Source organism: Sinohyriopsis cumingii, unplaced genomic scaffold (assembly GCF_028554795.1).
Source record: "Sinohyriopsis cumingii isolate HCF-2022 unplaced genomic scaffold, ASM2855479v2 utg001176l, whole genome shotgun sequence".
NCBI lineage: Eukaryota > Metazoa > Mollusca > Bivalvia > Unionida > Unionidae > Sinohyriopsis > Sinohyriopsis cumingii.
This window is the reverse complement of record NW_028315968.1, coordinates 4,218,570-4,240,029: the sequence shown is the minus strand read 5'-3', so window position 1 is coordinate 4,240,029 and position 21,460 is coordinate 4,218,570. Positions and strand designations below refer to the sequence as shown.

General features: G+C 36.1%; 1 protein-coding gene across 2 annotated transcripts in view; it reads right to left on the bottom strand.

Moving 5' to 3' along the window:
- The window catches only part of LOC149772793 (NAD kinase-like), a 163,802-nt gene that overhangs the window by 9,659 nt on the left and 132,683 nt on the right, over positions 1-21,460 (bottom strand). For both annotated transcript variants that reach the window (XM_089947280.1, XM_089947279.1), the window contains 4 exons: positions 19,304-19,418; positions 13,218-13,303; positions 5,489-5,591; positions 965-1,092 (listed from right to left, as the gene is read on the bottom strand). In XM_089947280.1, the coding sequence (XP_089803406.1) occupies positions 965-1,092; positions 5,489-5,591; positions 13,218-13,303; positions 19,304-19,418 (432 nt within the window). The remainder of the gene's footprint in view (positions 1-964; positions 1,093-5,488; positions 5,592-13,217; positions 13,304-19,303; positions 19,419-21,460) is intronic.

The following is a 21,460-nucleotide window of genomic DNA, read 5'->3' as shown; positions in this document are numbered from 1 at the left end:
AAGGACTTCAAGCAATAACCTAAAATGGAATAAGTGGAACCTGTCATACATTAGGTGGTGCCAATAAAAAAAAAAAAAACAAATAAAGTGGGTGAAATTTTCTAAGAAGGAAAATTAAATTATTAACTTTGCTAATTGTTGCGAGTGTAATACAAATGCAGCCAGAGTCCAAAAGATGCAAATTAAACTGAATTTTATCTCAAGTAGCCTAGAATCATCTATGAAAAATCTCTGCTGAAAATGACATACATAATAATCTATTCTCAAAAAGATGCACTGAAAGATATCTGCTCAAAATGACATACATAATAATCTATTCTCAAAAAGATGTATTGAAAGATCTATGTTCAAAATGACATACATAATAATCTATTCTGAAAAAGATGTATCAAAAGATCTATTTTCAAAATGATGTACAAAACAATCAACATTCAAAATGATGAACAGAATGACCAATGCACAAAATGTCAAGCACCATGATCTATGCTCTTAATGATCTATGCTCAAAACTGCATAATGATCTGTGATCTGATGTACAGAATGATCTATGCTCAGAACTAAATGATCTGTGCTCTGATGTACATAATAATCTATGCTCAAAACTGCATAATGATCTGTACTTTGATGCACATAATGATCTATGCTCAAAACTATATCATCAGTGCTCTGATGTACAGAATGATCTATGCTCAAAACTAAATCATCTCTGCTTTGATGTACAGAATGATCTATGCTCAAAACTATATCATCTGTGCTCTGATGTACAGAATGATCTATGGTCAAAAAGTTGTACGTATTGATCTATGCTCAACATGGACAAAATGATCTATAATCAAATGACATAAAGAATATTCTATGCTAGAAATGACAGAAAAAAATTACCTACACTCATCGATAGTGGAAACCTGCCAGAAAAGATAATGTTAATTTCATGAAAAACAATAATCACACTACAGTGACTTACCAATAATTGTGTTTTACTTTCAGAACAACTGCTGTCAGTATTGTTTACATGAGACTTCTTATCAAAAGCTGTATCCTTCGTTATTATTTCACATTTCAGTCTGTATCTCAATAGCAATGTTGCATTACCTGCAAAACAGTATGCTATAATTTTACATTACCTTCAAAATAGTATATTGTCATGACAAATTACCTGCAAAATAATATGCTGTCATGCCACATTACCTGCTAAATAGTATGTTGTCATTTCTCATTACCTGCAAAACAGTGTTCTGTCATGTCACATTACCTGCAAAATAGTATGCTATCATGCTGTATTACCTGCAAAGCAGTATCTCATGTCATATTACCTGCAAAATAGTATGCTCTCATTTTGCATTACCTGCAAAACAATTTTTCATGTCACATTACCTGCAAAACAGTACGCTGTCATGTCACATTACTTGTCTTTTTCCTGATGGAACAATTCCTGCCACAAGGAAGTGAACATGTTGTACTGACATACATTTGGTTGAAATGCGATGAATTTTAGCAACGTTTAGGTCAATGGAAGTAGGTAAGTTTCTTTAACAAGACAAAACAATCCAACTTATGTTAATGAAAGTGATTAGATCAGAAAAAAGACAAGAGTAGGCATAGTCTGACTAAAATAATTAGACTTTAATTTAGACTTTAATCTGCGTGCAAGTGTTAATATGGACTGACATGTGCATAAAATATTCTTGAAAATGTCGATATGAGTTTTCATTTTAGAGAAGTAACAACTACAAGATTTTCAAGAAGGCTGCCATGGTGGCAATAATGGATTATAGATTGGTACCATTTTCATTGAGGACCAAATAGTCATTATGAGAAGAATTTTGGTGTAAGCACAATATTGATATTGAAAGCCGTTTAGGAGCTGTAGCTTTGAAAATGTTTTCAAGATCACTATTGTGTCAGTCAATGGAAGACAGATTAGTTCCATTTTCAGTTGCAACCAACCAGACATTATTAGAAGTCTTGCAGCAAAAGTTCTGTGCTTATGTGACCATTCATTCATGAGCAGAGTTAACAAGATTTTCAAGATGGTCACTGTGGCAGTAAGAGCAGAATCTATGCAGCACCATTTTCAGTTAAGACCAACAAGACATCATAAGAAGTAATTTAGTCAAAAACCAATGTTGATATGACCATCCATTCAGGAGCTGAAGCTAAAACAAAATTGTCAAGAAGGCCATTCTAGCCATCATACAGGATTTGAAAGCAGCACCCTTTTCATCTAGGACCACCAAGACATCATAATAAGTTTTCTGGAGAAAACACCTATGGCAATATTACTTTTGATTCAAGAGGAGTTGTGATAACAAAGATTTTTAAGATGGTAGCTATAGTGGCTATACTGGACATCCGATTGGTACCAGTCATTTAGGACCAACCAGATATCAAAATAAGTCTTTCAGTGAAAATTCTATGCTGATATTGACCATCTATTTATGATGAGTAGCGATAAAGTTTTCAATATAGCTGCTAGGGTGGCCATATCAGGCATCAGATTAGCACCTTTTCATTTGGGACCAATGGGTCATGATAAAACGTGAAGACCCCATGCCAATACGATTTGTCTGTTCCACAGGGGAAGCAATAACAAGCTTTTCGATATTGCAGATATGTTGGCCATATTGAACATCAGATCAGCACCATATTAATTTAGGGCAGAATAAACACCATAAGACAGTCATATAGGATGTTCATGTCATATCATTGTAACAACTCCCAATGAAATTGCAGGGGCACAACAGTTTATTGAAATGAACATCTTCAAATGATGGCTATAATATGCAAAAAGATTCATATCAATCCAATGAAATCCCATGACTAGATGTATTCATAATTTTCTCTCATGCACTGCAAAGAAATTTTTTAAAAACAAATTTATTTCTTGATATGCATATTTACACATGATGATCATGACATGTACAATGATCAATAATAATCATGACAATCATGTACAATGATCAATGATGATCATGACATTATAATGATCAATGGTGATCATTACATGTACAATGATCAATGGTGATCATGACATGTACAATGATCAATATTAATCATGACATTATAATGATCAATGGTGATCATGACATGTACAATGATCAATGATGATCATGACATTATAATGATCAATGGTGATCATTACATGTACAATGATCAATGGCGATCATGACATGTACAATGATCAATAGTAATCATGACAATCATGTACAATGATCAATGATGATCATGACATTATAATGATCAATGGTGATCATTACAGGTACAATGATCAATGGTGATCATGGCATGCACAATGATCAATAGTAATCATGACATGTACAATGATCATGACATAATAATCAATGGTGATCATGACATGTACAATGATCATTGGTGACCATGACATGTACAATGATCAGTAATAATCATGACATGTACAATGATCAATGGTGATCCATTAAAAAATGTGAAACTAGCCATGTACAAAGATTTTGTGACACACTACATTCAGGTCCAAGTCAAAAAGAACAATAATATTAAGTCAAGGGAGCAGTGATTTGTTGATACACATATCTTTCAATAATTACAATAGCAATTAATGGTGATGTACTGGAAACTAACTGACTACTTGCATTCATAACATTTTTAAGTACAATGCATTCAGCTGGAATTAATATGGGCAATTACAAGAGCAAACTCATTTGCTGACATGTACATCTTCAGGTGATGACCATAATACAGTAGAACCTGTCTTGAAAGACCACCCCTTCTGCCAAATAGTAATGGTCTCTCAAGACAGGTGGTCTCTCATGACAGGTCATAACACTATATAATAAATAAATCCATGTATTCCAAGACAGCTGGTCTCTGATAGCAGTGGTCTCTCAATATAGGTTTTACTGTATTTACTAAGTTTAAAGTCAGTCCAGCAAATACTGCTGGATTAGTTGTGTTCACAAGGTTCTCTAATAACAAAGGATAGACAGAGGGACATGATGAGTTTATATAGTTCTGCCTTTCTTGGAATATAAAAAGGAAACTTGCTATATAGAAGCACGAATCCTTTCCTTATATATACCATGTGATCTTCTCCCACCTAATCTCGATCCAGTTTTCATGCCTTTATTAATTACACCACTGTCCCAATTTTAAATCCCATGGTGCCATGGATTGGAATTTCTGGCCTGTTTGTTCCTATTCAATCCATTTCCAATTATATTCCATTGTTCTTAGCTTTTTGATAGATTGTGTAAAATTTGAATAAAAAATATACATGCAGAACTTGTATGCGTTATACTTCAAAAATATAACACATCAATGTCACTGGGTTTTTTAAACGTATTTTTTGTGTCTACGGGAATAGCAATACTTGGAAGGTTTTGCTGTGATGCAGCAGCAAGGAGACTGTAGTATCCTGCTCAAGAACACAGCATGGTAGCTGATCCAGACTAAGCTGATGGTGAGAAATGAGCACAGCATGGTAGCTGATCCAGACTAAGCTGATGGTGAGAAATGAACACAGCATGGTAGCTGATCCAGACTAAGCTGATGGTGAGAAATGAACACAGCATGGTAGCTGATCCAGACTAAGCTGATGGTGAGAAATGAACACAGCATGGTAGCTGATCCAGACTAAGCTGATGGTGAGAAATGAACACAGCATGGTAGCTGATCCAGACTAAGCTGATGATGAGAAATGAACACATCATGGTAGCTGATCCAGACTAAGCTGATGATGAGAAATGAACACATCATGGTAGCTGATCCAGACTAAGCTGATGATGAGAAATGAACACATCATGGTAGCTGATCCAAACTAAGCTGATGGTGAGAAATGAACACAAGTTTAACACCTCAGCCACTGAACAACTGTGGCTTTTTACGAATGTAATAATATGATGGGGAGTTAACACTTGTGATCAGTGACTTTAATCAAGTAAAAAATCACTACATAACATCATATGTGTATTGCATTAAATAATAATAATAATAATGAGGACTTTGTATAGCGCCTAATCTTTAGAAGCTCTAAGCGCTTTACAACACTATAAGATATAAAAAAACATATAATAATATTATTACAAAAACAAACACCATGAAATTAGAAAAAAAAATATTAAAAAAATAAAAATCATGCTGAGAATATTTCAGGTAGGAAACATTATTAGGTCTTTAAGTTTGTTCCTGCAGTCGAAATAAGTGAGTTTTGAGAGCCCGCTTGAATGTGATCATTGTGTCTTTGTGTCTAAGTTCAGTGGGCAATTCATTCCACGTTGCTGATGGTGAGAAATGATCTTCATCATGTAATACCACAGTATGAATCTTGTTCGTACACCCAAGTACAAACAGTGTAGACCAAGATCTCACATTACACAATGTATCTGTAGATTAAGGTTTCAGCTGTTTGTTCTGCAAATTTCTGGAAAAAAGCATGCATCATGATCTACTGAAGCATAATGGGATGGCAGATCTGGGATCGAGGTCTATGCAAAATCTTTTTTTTTCTAACCTTCAAGCACATTTTTAATCTGTTCCTGAAAGTTTTCTATCTTGAATGGGGTCAGGAACCCCAAGGATCCCATGTGGAATGCCATTACAGGGGGACAACTTTTCTGAAATGAGAAACAAAAGCCTAATTTGTGATAATATGGCAATGTATAAATGGAAGCCATAAATGTATGACCAATGGTCACTTTGACCTACCTGCCCTATGGCCAATATAAATAATAAAACAGACATTGTTATCAACATACTTGTACTGCCATGGCAGGTCACCATGCTTTTTTCAAGCATATATTCCCTTTTGCCCAACTCCCAAATCGTCCTCACTCTCATATGGGCCAGTAATCTAAAATCAATTACATTTCATGACATATCTTTTACACTGATTGAAACTTTTGAACCTTGTTAAAAAGATATCTAAATGGCATTATAAATGCAATATTTATACCTCTGATCCCTATAGTGTACCGCAAGAAAGAAGGCTGGAAAGTGTAACCTTCTTATCACAATGGCAACAAATATACCCTTATGGTGTATCTCCATCCTGCAGTTTAGGGAGAGGTATTGTTCCATGTGTAGGCTCTAATAAACAGTAACAAAAGAAAGAGTGAAAACAACAGGCTTTGAAAAATTTAAGTAATTTATTTCCCTGGAATAAAAAAATATTATAAAAATGAAAAAAAAAAGAACTTACGGATTTAAGAATCAAATCCAAAAATAATCCACGAATTAAATTTTAGAAGTCCTAGCAATTAAATGTTGTAATGAATTCAAGTTCAAGTCCCGACGAAAAAATCCAAATGGAAGGCAATGATGTAAACTGTAGTCAGTATGGTGCTGTAGCATTAACAGTTCTTTGTTATCCCACAGACAATAATATTTCAGTGATTGAATTTCTGAATAAAACTTAAAGAAATGTCTTTGTCCAAAAATCCTGTATAAGCACTCAAATATTTCCCTGAAAAAAGCATTATTCCTTTTGAATCCATATAATTTGAATAAAAATTAAAATGTAATTCAAAACTGGTCACAAACACTTTTGAAGTGTCCAAGGTAAAAGCCCAATTGAGATCATTTCTCTAAAGACAAAGGATATACAGACGAATAATGCGCAAAACAGATACCCATATGAGGGTCATGTGATCACATTCAGAACATTTCAGAAGGTATTCACATGTCTAACTAAGATCACATGTTCCAGTATAGCCCCAATTTCACTATTATCATTCACACATTAAAAATGAATTAAAAAAAGAAGTTGTTTACTTGATTCTCAATCATGGCCAGGAACTAAGTCAGCAAAAGATACAAAGTTTGGTGTTTTACAAACTAATTTCTGAAAAATATCAAATTCCTAATAAACAAATTTACATTACTTTGACAAGCAATGAAATTAAAAATAAAAAGATTTTAAAACTTACAAACAATTAAATTAAATCAAATATACATGACAGTATATCAGTAGGAAAAATTTCAATAAATGTCTTTGTCCAAGAATTCTGTATGTAGATAGAAACAAGGATGGATCAATGGATGGAAGTGATTCCAATATTCCTCACAATTGTCTTAAAATGTATGGGGATAACAAGAACTATGTACTGCCAGTTATAAAATTGTAGTTTTGTGTCATAAATAAGCTAATGTGATAAATAATGAAAATTTAATGACACACAAAGTTCATCATTTATAGTATATTGAAATATTACAACTAATGCAGTGAACATTTTACTACTTATGCTAGCATGGCTAACCAATTAATGCAGCCAATTTTATCAACATATTGAGAAGAAAAATTGGACAAAAATTATTTCAGTAAATAAATCTAAAATGAAATATTTCTGGGATACATTTAAAAAAAATGAAAGTTATAGAATGTTCATTCATAATCATACAGTTAAATGTGCATGAAAAACTGGCCCTATATGAGAAACAAAACTGAAATTTCTGCAGCATTAGCTTTGGGTCATAGTGACCTACTTCTAGTATGAAGTTACTGTATTCATCATAATCCATTAATATAACAAATTCAATTGATTCTGCAGCTCACAATGACCCAAGAACTGACCAAAATGTGACAGGTAGAAGGTAGACAGGAGAACCAGAGAAATGCTATATTCCCCAACCAAATTTATGGTCAAACAAACAATAAATCTTCTAAAACTACAAAATTTATGCAGAACTAGATCTATTTGTAAAAATACGTGTGCCTCCAGGGCAGATATATCGACCAAAAAGTTAAGTTAAAAAATACAAAACTTAGAATAATATTGCTTTAGTTACATGAAAATCCAATTAGTTCATTTAAAAAGAAACATGCAAACCAAACTTTGTTTAACTAGGCAAAGTGGTTTTTGCTCAATTAACACATTAACTGCGGTCATGAGTTTACGTGGCAGGAGGTAGTAGCCTACTGCCGAGCTATGTAGCGTCAAGGTACGATACACTGAAGTGGGTAGTATTACTGAAAAGTAGACAGATGTAGCTCTACGATAATCTGGAATTTCTAGTTGTACTACAAAATAGAAAGGGAAAAACCTCATTTTTTGGACCCAATGTTTTTCTACCCAAAATGCACCTGTGGTCAGATTCCAATTTTGTGTCAGGATTTTAGACTTTTATGGTCTCAGATCTAAGGCAGACCAGTATGAACTGCAAACAGACAGATGAACCTCTGCAAAAAGTAGAATAAGATGGGCATTTGGAATAAAGAGTGGTCTTGATATGAAAATAATTGGTCCATTAAGCACAAAAAAAAAAAAGAACTCCAGCTTTTACCCTTCTGCACATGCGCGAGCCAAACAGCCGATGAAAAACAACGTTTCTAACAGAACTAGGCATTATGTTATTGGAAGATTGGAAGATCACCTGGAAGTTGATGTTTTAGGATATATTCAGAAATTGCTTTCAAAATGTGTTTCCTACTCTAATTTCACAAGAAAACGACAAAATTCTCCAAGGGTTAATGTGTCAAGCAAACAAGGTTTATATTGTAAAAAAAAGTATAAATCTAACAAGTTTTAAAATGTGTATCAAAAAAAAATGACTGTAATGTCCTTAAAATCTAATCAGGTCATCTACATATAAATACAAACACTCATGCAAATTTCCTAAGTCTAACTCAAGTGGTATTTTCTTGATTTATCTATGTCAAGTAGTTTTTAACTAGTCGCACTATAAAAATATCTAAGTCTAAATCTTCACAAATATTCTGATGTAATGGCCTAAAACTCAGGTAAGATTACTGTCAGCATACAAATATGACAGCCGAATTTCATCGGTCTATATTTAGTGGTTTTTGTGCTTCTCATAAAGGCCATACTGATGAAGGAGTGGACGCATGCATAGAACCAAATCAAGATGCAGATGAAGAAGCACTGGAGGCATAAAAAAAGCAAGTTTATTTGAGAGCATCCATTTTATTCCATCATATGGCAGCATGATATCATACAAACTAAATGGTATAATATAAGGGATGTGGATGTACTTCAAAGCCAACTTAATATGGCATGATAACAATAATGGAATTAAGTGACATTCACCAGGTGATAATCAGAGATGCTGCCAGGATCTTATCTAATGTGGGGATTCCCTCTTGTCACCAAAATACGGGTAGGAACCAAATGGGGTAGGGGGTTGGGTGAAGAAACAGACGTAGCACTAAAAATATGTCCCTCTTCCTGCTCCGCTCTGTTAGGGTTCTACTGAAATAAAACTCCTCAAAAGATGTCCCCTCCTGTTGCATAAGCAGTGATTTGTTGATTGTGTACTTCATATGGTCCCTATCTGAGTATGAATATTGTTCTGTGCTGAGAATTCCTTTTTACAGTCTGCTGTCTGAAGGGGTATATACAGAGCTAGCTTAGCAAGCTTAAGTATGCGGAACGTTCTGCTTTTTATGTAAATTTTCCACAGCATTGTCTCTTAGATATCAAAAATTATTTTGTTCACTTTCTTGAATCAGTGTTTAGCTGATTATTATGCCAAATTTCTTACCTTTTCAGTAATGCTGCATTAGGGTAATAATGCATCAATGATGTAGTCTGTTTACTAAGACAGAGGTATAGTCATCAAATATATACTTATTAATTTCCTTGTTGACTGAAATTTTTCCATTTCAAACCCTAAAGTGCTATATAGATTTATTGCATAGAATCTTTCAGTTTTAAAGTGCTAAACAATCATTTTAATTTCTGGATACAAGCCTGCCACCTCCTGAATCAAGCTAAACTGAAAAAAGATTGAAGTTCATACTTTCTATCATATAGACAAAGGGCAATAACTCTTACCCATTACCTACCCTTGCTATGAACAGGTATACCAAATGGGGACGCTTACAAGCCAGAGTGGTTGGGAGTTTTTTTAAAAGTAAAGTAATTGGGTAAATATTCTCAAAGAAACACAATTTTCCCTGATCACAATAACTTTATAATAGGTAATTAAGAGGATGAAATGCTGAGTACCCTACATATATCTCGGGTATCCTTCTAGAGAATGATAAGGCTGGATTCTCTATGCAAATGATAACCAGCTTTCCTAACCTTTAAAGCAATATGGCCAACACTAATGTGACCTGTGACACCTATATCCAGTTACGAAAATGATAAATGAATTCTTCTTACTGACAAAATTTCACAGGCAAATCTATGGAACCTAAGAGGATGTATAAGCTTCAACACCCATCTGGTGTTCACCTGGACTACCACCAGGACCCACCAGATTCTGAGTTTATCTCTACAAAACTAAATCCCCTGGGGGACAAAACTTGAGAAGATTGACTGTGCAAGTCAGCCATCAGTTGTTCTGTTATGTCTTGGATCAAAAGATTATGCATGATGTTGTTGTTGTTGTTTTTGTTGTTGGGTTTAATTCCATTTTTCAGCACACGATAGGCTATGTATGGCGGCCAGTATTAATGGTGGAGGAAGAACCCTGGAAAAACCCCGGGAAGAACCAATGACCCACGAGAAGCTACTGGCAAGCTTTCTCACATACCCACATTAGCCGAATCCTAGACTCGAACCCATGCAGACAGAGGTGAGATGGCAGTGATCCGTAACGGAGAGCGCTTTAGACCACTCGGGGCCCCACATGTATGAATGAAAGGCTCATGGAGATTGCTCTAATTTCAAGATCTTTTGAGACATAAGTATGCCAAAAGTTAGCCCACTTCAGCAACAAAGACAGGGTGATATCCTGCTTCTGGCCTTCACCAGGAGAAAGAGTCAACTGCATGGGCCACAAATTGTGTACTTCAGATAGTATTTGGGAGTGCAGAGATGGTCATTCATGTTGTTGTTGTTGTTCGGCTTAACGCCATTTTTTCAGTACATGATAGGCTATACATGGCGGCCAGTATTAATGGTGGAGGAAGAACCCGGGAAAATCCCGGAAAGAACCACCGACCCACGAGAAGCTACTGGCAAGCTTTCTCACATACCCACATTGGCTGAATCCGAGACTCGAACTGGCGCAGACAGAGGTGAGATGGCAGTGATCCGTAAAGGAGAGCACTTTAGACCACTCGGGGCCCTGATTGGTCATTCATAGAAACTACTCTGGATAAGTCTACTGACAAGAGGATGATAGTAACGTATAACTGACCACTTGGCTGACTCATGAGGACCACTGAACCATCTGATCTGAAGTGAAAATAGTTTGGGTCCACTGAAAAGGGCATGTAGCTTGCTTACCCTGCATGCTGAAGCTAAGGCTATCAGGAAGCTAAACAGAGCTATGTTTAAATTCTGAACAGATTCCATTTTGAAAACATTGGATATTTTTTGGTTATTCCAATATTAAAACTAGCTATTAGGTTTAACAGATCTTTATCATGACCATGATCTCTTTTGCCACAATGCTTACCATGGAGTGATGATAGGCACAAACTTTTTCTCATTGTTGAGTCTGAGAAAAAAGGTAGCCAAATGTAGAATCTATGCACTCAAAGGGACAATTTATTAACTTGCTAAAAATGTGGACTTTCCCTCAAAAACTTTCTGAGTGGAGGGCCTTCTTGCTCATGAGCTGCCGACTGTAGCAAACACAGCCAGCAATAGGTTGGCTCCCCAGCCACACATGGCATATACTGTCACTCCTGACTGGGCTTCTCAAGAGAAATTCTTGTTGACAGCCAGATGTGGTTACGCCACTGAAACATGAATAGTTGTAACTAATTCATGTTCTGGACATTTTGAACACATGGAATAGAAAATGGATACCAGCAAGGTCATCTCCAAGGAGCACATAAACAAATGGCCCAGCAGGATCAAGTTCTCTGCTGCATCCTGTCAGAAATGGACTCGATGAGCTTGATAATCAGTACTACATGACTATGAGGAAGTCATACCATATTGTGATTGGTGATAAACTCCATACTGACTGCATGATAGCAAAATTTAAAATCTAGCAACACTTGATGGTAGCTAAGGGAGGCATTGCAAGAATTACTGCAATTTGTTGATATGATATAGATAGAAAAGATGAATTTTCATCTTTTGTGCTGGGCTGGATTCCGGAGGTAGCTGGCGTTATATCGGAACATCAATGTTATCAGGGAATTATATAAAAATATCATGATACTGCTGAAAAGGCCTTAATTATCAAAGCATCTGGTTTTGTTCATCCAACATTTACATCAGACTTGTATTATACATCATTTTTGGGTTCATAATCATTAATGGTATTCCCATTAACACTTTCCTAGTTCCAATAACCAGACATTCATCAAAACTTTGTCCTTGTCATCATCATTATCATCAGCCAGTATTTCATAATGATCTGAAGATGAATGATGTGTGTGTGTGTGTGTGTGTGTGTGTGTGTGTGTGTGTGTGTGATTTGGATTTTTAACGTAGCTTTAACAATTCTTCAGTCATATCGCTATGATGTCTGCAGTGTAACAGTTTAAAGTGATGTCAAGCACTGGGGCATCATGCCGCAGACATGTAGCATGATGCCCCATCCAGTCACATTATCCTGACACCAGGCCTACCAGTCCTAACCGCTTAATGCTTAGCACCAAGTGAGGCAGCTGTTAGTACCATTTTTTTCAAAGTCTTTGGTATGACTTGGCCAGGGTTTGAACCTGCAACCTCCCGCATCTGAGGCAGACGCTCTAACCACTAGACCACCAGAGTGGTCAAATGAATGATGCTGGGAGTTAGCTATTATGGGTTTTCTAGGTAACCAGTATTTTAATCATGCATTTGTAAAACCTCCTTTATGGTTAAAACAATAAATGCTTGTTCCAGGGCATAATGTACCAATCAGATTTAGTTTAACAACCATTTCCATCAAGCTGAAGTACCAAGGTGTGTGCAGAGTTGTCTACTTGAAAAACGATGTATGCCATGACACCTCTACTGGTCGTACAACTTATGTCACAACAAATACTTGAAACATAGTAAACTGCAGAGAGTAAACTTTTATTTGCACAACTTGAACCTATTCTGTCAAGTTCTTATGCATCACTGCTTTCCAAGTGTGCAAATTTCACACAAATTTTGTGTGATTTAGGCACTTGTGTGCACTGGCAGCAACAATGGTAATAATTTAAAATTTAATAAGGAATTAGACTACCTTTTCAACAATGCATCAGGTTACAAAACATGGAAGTTATTCAACTCATTTAATTATTGTAGAAGAAATAAGCACCTATGAAAGTTAGCTTAAAATACACGCTGGCCAAAATTTGTATGCGGCTCTATACAATTTATGTACACATAGAAAATACATACCTGGAAGAGAGAAGAAGCATGCAGCAAGGTACCATCTCCCCCAAGACAAATAATAAAGTCTATCTTGCCAGTTAGGTCATCAGTTCCTGAAGAAGAAAAAGTCTTGTCTTTACAAGTCAGATTCAAATGTACAGGCCCAGACCTGCTGTCCTATAATGGGCTGGCTGATCTTAGACTGTCAGGAATAATCATTAGAACAATCAACACACACCCTGATATGCAAAAACATGTCACACAACAGCAAATATAGCTCAATGCTTAATGCAGCTGAATGACTCATAAGCAAGTATACATGCCGACCCCTGGCGAGGAAAAAGTGTAATCCAAGTGGACAAAATGAGTAATCAGAGCAGAAAAAAAGAGTAATCCACCTATAACATGATAAAAAGTAAATAAGTAAATAAGTAAAGTAAAAAAGTAAATAAGCATATGTACAAAATGATTTATGTATCCCTCTGGACTTTTAAAATCAATTACTGCTTCAAGTTTTCATATATAACACTTTGAGCTTTAAAAAGCAAGACTCTCATACTGCATTTCAAAACACTTTGTACCAGCTGAGACTACAAATATTTTGGACACCAGTAGAGAACTAAGAGCTGGGTTATTACAGAGCCTGGATCTAAATTTAGTTTTATTTTTGTTAACAATGCTGAACAATCTGTCACAGTCAGCATTAGAATGGTAAAGAACCAATATTCCTTTCATAACCTGACAAAGAAGATGAAATTTATATCTTCCAGCTATTGGGTCTTTTAGCTGGGAAATAAGATAAAAAAATCAACTCTGTCCGCATGAAGTACATTGTCAGGTAGAGTGCTAACTTCATACTTCAAGAGTTCTCCTTCTAATTTATCAGCAGCCTTTCCTGCAGCATAGTACATCATATGACAGTGATAACCTGATATGTACAATGATGGAGACATTTTCTTTATGAATATGCAGTCTCAGCTGAAAACCCCATACAATTCTGCCAACGTATGTTTATTCAAAGCACTATCAAGCAAATAGAAAAAATGTTTTCTCAAGTGGAATCTACTATTAATTCTGGTAATGAAAGAAGAGCACTCTGACTTTGCCCTTTTCGTTGTCAAAGTCTCTTACACAGAACTGGGTACAACTTTTTTTTCATAATGACTACTCCTGTCTGTTGCATTACTAAATGGCCCAATTTTCATGGCTACTGTGATTTTAAGTGAAGTATCTTCTGCTAAACACCTAACAGTATTAGATCATTTTGTTCTTGCACATGCATATTTTCTGCAATTTTGGAATCAGGAAACATCCATTTGAACAAAGGACCAATGTAGTCTTCTACTGCTAGGGGTAGTCCATATTCTATTAAGAACTCGGTAGGTAACGCCTCTGCATTTATAAAATTTGTGTCCACAATTTAGTTCTGCTTTAAAAAAACAAGTTACCTTAGTATTGGAGTTAGTAAAATGAGCTAATTCAAGGTTTCTTTGTTTTACCTACATAACCAATATTAAAATCCTTACCTCGCAGCCTGCAAGGGGTATGAGCTGCCCTCGTAGGGAATGCTGTATTGTGTGATTCATGTATTCATCTCTGAATGTTTTTTTTGTCTTTTCCTAATCCATCTATGAAATTATTTGAAAAATAATTTTGTTCTAACACACACATTGACTAGAATAAATCTGACTCGACTTTTTGTGTCAAATACCTAGAGACTGGTTATGTATCAGATATGAATAAGAACAAAGAATCTATGAGCAAAAATTAAAAGTTAGAAAACCTGTCTGTTCTCTCCTAACTTAGCCATACAGCTGCTATAAATAGAAACTCAGGTCAAAAGTTGAAAGTAGAAACCAGCATGTTTATCAGAAATTGGGCAACTGCTAAATAGAACATAATACTGTTTGGAAAGTGCATGCAAGTCTTCAGACAAGCATACTCAGTTACATAGAAGCCATCTTTTCTAGAATAATGTCTGTGGAATTAACAGGATGTTAATACAAATGAGAAAACAAATTATTTTTTGGAGGGAGATATACAGAAAACGTGCAATCCGAACATATACGCGTAAGACGTAATTTAGTGAAAAGAGCCAAAAGTGTAATGGTTGGCATGTATGTATATAACATATCTGTATCTAATTTAACCCTTTACCTCATGCAAGCACCTCTGGACACCTCTATTCCATTTGCATGGAAGTGCCTTTGGACGTCTCTACTCCAGTCACATGGAAGCACCTTTTGACGTCTGCTGTAAACATCAGCCATTTTAAGCCAGTTTTCGTAGCGCCACATTCAGGGAAAAACCCCTATTAAATACTACATTCATTTCTGTGAATGACAATTACGTCAGATCACGTGGTCACTGTTTATGCTTTGGTCGATATCTGCTATTTAAAGTAACTGGGTCATAATCTCAACTCTCCAAAATGGAGGTCATGGATTTCATTCAGTACTTACGAAGTTTTCACAATTAGAATCACAACTATGAAAGCTTCAATAACTTAGGTAAAGGCTCTGATATTGATGTAGGCAGCAATTAGTTTTTATAAATTATCAAATTCAGATGACTTAGTGATGTAGATGCAGACAAAAAACTTAAATTTCAAGTATGAGAAATGGCATCTACAGTTGGTAACATGGTCTCATTGACTTGATGGTGAATAAGTTCTCTCAAGATTTTAAAGCACATAAAAAATTCTTCCATGAAAAATAATTACACAGCTATAACAATCGGACTTTACTCTTAAATTTTTCCACACGTAATAGTTGTGTACCAAAAATGTAAAATGGTTAAAATTGCTGTTAAACGTAACATACACTACATTGCTTACCAGTTAACAGGCAGGCCTATGCGTATGGAGTCGAATAGGTAACAGGTGTTCTATTTATAGTGTGCTGCGCTTTGTAACTATGCTCTATGAGGTAAAGAGTTAAGGTTCTTGATGGCGGCAGCTAGACAACGTTGTTGTCACAATTTTGGCATATCCAGGAACTGATGCTCGATTGTTTTAACTCATTAACCCCTGGCGCTATGTGTACGTGGCCAGAGGTAGTAGCCTACTGCCGAGCTTTAGCATCAAGGTCATGTACGATACAGTAAATTGGGTGGTATTATAGAAAGGTAGACAGATTTAGCTCTACAATGATACCAAATAATCTGGATGTTCTGGTTGCACTACAAAATACTGCGGTAAAAACCTAATTTTATTCACCATTTTTCACCCATAATTTGTCAGAGATATGAAATTCGATTTTGTGTCCAGATTTTAGACTTTTTGGCCTCAGATCTAAGGCATACTGGTCTGAACTGCACACAGACAGGTGAACCTTTGCAAAAAGTAGGATAAGATGGGCATTTGGAATAAAGAGCGATTTCGATATGAAAATGATGGGTCCATTAAGCAAAAAAAAAGAAAGCTACAACTTTACTCTTCTGCTCATGCACGAGCCAAATAACCAATGAAAAATGATGTTTCTAACACTACTAGGCATTAGCCTAATGGAAAAACTCTTGAAAGTTGACGTCTTAGGATGTATTCAGAAACTGCCCCCAAAATGTGTTTCCTATTCGCATTTCAGGCAAAAATGACAAAAACCTCCAAGGGTTAATGAGTTTTAAAAAAAAGGGAATTAAGAATCTACTAACTCTGCTCCGTCACCATGCTGGTTGTTCCTTAGTCTACTATATAAGTGAGGTTATACCGAGGTTGCCTTATATTAAGGCTGGTTTAATTTCTTTAATACCAAATGATCATTAATTCCAAAAATGGTACAGTCGACTCCACTTAACTGCACATCGGTTAACTGCACACTCCAGACAACTGCACGTAGTCACGCCGGTCCCGTTTTTTCCGAATGCTTTTCAATGGGAACAAACTTCGGATAACTGCACTTCGCTTAAATGCACACTCCGGATAATAGCACGATACATTTTCTGCCCGTGGCACATTATTCAATACAATTTTACTCTGGTTAACTGCACAATGTATAGTCAATATCAGTTATTGCCAGTCCACTGCTGTAGCGCTTCAAAAAAGTCGACAATTAAGCCAGTAAATGCGACTTTGTAAATGACTGACATGTAAAGGACGCCATAGGTGGTAGATATGGTAGATACATGTATATCCCTGCCCACCAAGGAGCAATAGCGTGGTGAACAATCATAGTACAGCATGGGAAACATTGCTCTAAACCGTGATTTGAACTAGGGGGTAATCATCAGAAGTTCAACCTTGACTTTATGAGCGTTTATTTTACAGTCTAAAATGACTAGTCACAAGTGTAAATCCCTGACGTTAGCTCAAAGGTTTGAGGTCATAAAATGCGTTCAGAACAAAAGAAGTCAGGCCTCTGTTGCACTTGAGTTCGGTGTTAGTCACAGTGTGATTTTGTGAATCCTCAAGAACAAGAAGATCATTGAAGACTGGCAAAATAATAGCAATCCTTCTCAGAAGTGCAAACAAGGTGGCAAGTCCGAGATGTTGAAGAAGCACTGTTACAATGGTTCGCTCAAGCTCGCAGTCGACAGATTCCGATAAGTGGACCACTGTCGCTTGAAAAAGCTAATCAATTGGCAAATGATTCGGGTTTGCATGATTTCAAACCAACAAATGGATGGTTGGAAAGATGGAAAATGCGCAATGGAATTCAATTTAAACGACAACATGGAGAAAAACAGGATGCAGACGACTTTGGAGCTGAAAGATGGGTAATTGATGTTTTACCCGAAATCCTTAAAGACTACCAACCAAAAGACATCTTCAATGCCGATGAAACTGGGTTGTGCTGGCGGGTGTTACCTGATGGGTCTTTGTCTTTCAAAGGAGCATAAGCACCGGGATGTAAGATTGGCAAAGATCATTTGACAATTTTGTTTGCATGCAATATGGATGGTAGCGAAAAATTGGATGCCATGGTGATTGTCAAAAGCAAATCCCCTCGATGTTTTAAGAATTTGAAAAAGCTGCCAGTACAGTATGAGGTAAACAAAAACGCCTGAATGACGACATAAAGTGTGTTGACAATCAAATGCGTTTGCAAAAGAGAAGCATCATTATGCTGTGAGACAATTGTGCAGCTCATGGCGAAGGCATCAAACTGTCAAATGTTAAGATTGTTTTCCTTCCTCCGAACACAACTTCACTGATTCAACCAATGGATCAAGGAATTATAGCGAATTTCATGAAGTTCTATAGATCGCTTGTTATTTGAAAACTGCTATCAGACATTGATGGATCATCTACCGAAGAAAAAACGTCCGACCAGACAAGGAAGCTGACAGTTTTAGATGCACTTCATATGATTAGAAATGCATGGAGCAATGTAACACAGTCAACCGTAGCAAACTGCTATAGGCGGGCCAGTTTTTCGGTGCCTTCTGATAACGAGTCACATGATGATCCCACCTATATCGGCGAAACCCCATTCGAAATTCCACACGGCATGAATGTAGAAGAATTCGAACAATATATTGCAACAGATGACGGTCTTCAGGCGGAAGGTGAAATCGACGACTCAACCATCGTTGCAGCTCTTACAGAGACAATATAAGAAGAAAATGATGAAAGAAGTGATGACGATGACGCAGTAGATGACCAGGTTTCATCTAAAGTCACTATACAGTCATTCCAGAATTTACGCAGATTCATGGAACAAAGAGAATGTGAGCTGTTTGAACCGTTTTACAAAATAGAGTCGGCAATTCACCAACTTATTAGTAAAACTTGTGTGCAGACATCAATTGCCAATTTCTTTCGGAAATCGGAAATTTCGTTGTGTTTGATTCAACAATATGACGTTAGTGCTGTTCATTGTAGACTCTTGTTTCATTTAAGTAAACGTTGGAAGAGTGGATTCTTATCATCTTTTTACGTTATTCTTCACCTATATTCGTGCCATGCTGATTTAAAGCTGTACTGTACCATACTTCGGTTAACTGCACACTCTGGTTAACTGCACATTCTCGTGACGGGCTCGAGGCTGTGCAGTTAACCGGAGTCGACTGTACTGATGACTTCATTTTCAAACGAATTTGACCTTGTCTGATGGAAAAGTGGACACAAAAAAGATATGCAATGTATTTGCAGAAAAATATATTATTAACCATACCTTCTTTAAACGTCTGCAACTTCCCTCTAAACTTCTCAAAGTCAGAGTCTTTTGTCATTGTGAGATGTCCATCTTTCAAAACACTGGCTTCCAGATAAACAATCATGTTCCGAACCTTAAAAGTTACAGATGAAATATTTTTGAATATTCTATGAAAATCCAGAACAATTAAGTTATAATTCTGACTTTTTTTGGGAAACAAACCTGAAAGTATTATAAATATCAATAAAGGAGACAATAGTTTAAGAACTAGTTCTTACAGATCAGAGCCACATAGTAAAACCTGTCACTAGCTGAATAAAGGTGATCCTTAGGTTTGGCTATAATATATACATCAGAAACAGAAAACTGAAAATTAAGTCATTTCCAAATCTTAATGTATTAAATGCATTTATTCAACAAGGACAAAAATAACATGTAACCATCATTTCAAAGTTCTGACTTAAACTTGAATGTCAGGACCAGTCTAATGATGGTGACAGACTAATACATTTATATTCCTGCATTTGTAATCTACACCTCAGATTAAACGTGTCTGATGTGTTGCCTTTGTGCAGGGAAATAATTCTTTTACAATCTGTATTATTATGTGACTTTTGCATGTAGTCCATTCATCTAATTCCTGTGTTCAGATGAAAGGACAGTGGAACCCCGCTATAACACGTTAATTGGGGTCCTAAAAATTGGATCACATTAATAGCGGGGTCGTGTTAATGCAGGGTTTTACAGTACTTTACTTTTTCAGAGAACAACTCATTGGCACATATATGTGTATTCATGTATAATGTGTATGATGAATGGATATCAACACTGTTTACTATCGTGTCGTCGTGGCTTGCAGTTCATACATAATGCATGTAATTCCATTGAAAAATTGTACACAGATTTACAATATTCAATAATTTTGTCCCAGAAAATTGTGTCTGAATTAAATGTCTAATATCCAGCATGAACAGAGCATTAACACCATTTACTTGCCATCTGATATCGTACCATCGGGGCTTGCAATTAATTCATAATACATGTAATTCCAATGCAAAAACTGCATACATATTTAAGCTATTTAATGTTGTTGTTGTAGGGTTTAACGCCATTTTTGAGCACACTATAGGCTATACATGGCGGCCAGTATTAATGGTGGAGGAAGAACCCAAGAAAACCCCGGAAAGAACCACCGACCCTTGAGAAGCTACTGGCAAGCTTTCTCATATACCCACATTAGCCGAATCTGAGAGTCGAATCCATGCAGACAGAGGTGAAATGGCAGTGATCCGTAACGGACAGCGCTTTAGACCACTCGGCCACTCGGGGTCCCAAGCTATTTAATAATTTTGTCACAGATAATTATGTGTCTGAAATCAATGGGAAAAATTAACAGCAAAATTAGGTTAAGTAAGATGAAGCACGTGTACAGTGAATTCATTACGTTTCAGTGTCTATGAACGGCGTCTGTACAAATTTCATACTGCTAAAATTTTCTCCTATGCAGTTCCGTGTACATTTATCCATTGTAAACTTCCAATAATTAACACTTGTATGCCTACTCCTTTGAATAACTACGCCGAGAATAATTAACAATCAATACATGCTTTCAGCATGCATATAACTTTTATTTCAGATTTTGCTAATATCTAAAGAAACGTGTGATAACTACTATAATAATAATCATTGCGCAAAGTGCAGAGAATGACTTGCAATTGTGAGCTTGCTTTTCCATAATGTTAAAATATTTTTTTTAATATAGGAAATTAATAACGAGTTCATATTCAAACACCATACACTATGTAAAACCCAAGAACTAAGTGCAGTAGGCCTACAATGGTCACGAGTCACTTTTATAAAAAAAAATTAAGCTGAATGCATGTACAATTTCATATCCTTTCAATTTCCAGCTAATGAAGCGGACATTACTGGTCAAATGATTGCGTCTAATAACATCACCAAGCCCAGCAACCATGTTGGCGGCTTTCATTTTTTAATGTTTATTAAATCTTTTGTCAACCACCGCATTGTCTGCTGCTTGGTTGTGTATGCATTTAAAGAAGAAAGTCATGTTGGCTATTGTTTGATTTTTGTTGTTGTTGTAGGGTTTAACGTCATTTTTCAGCACAAGATAGGCTATACATGGCGGCCAGTATTAATGGTGGAGGAAGAACC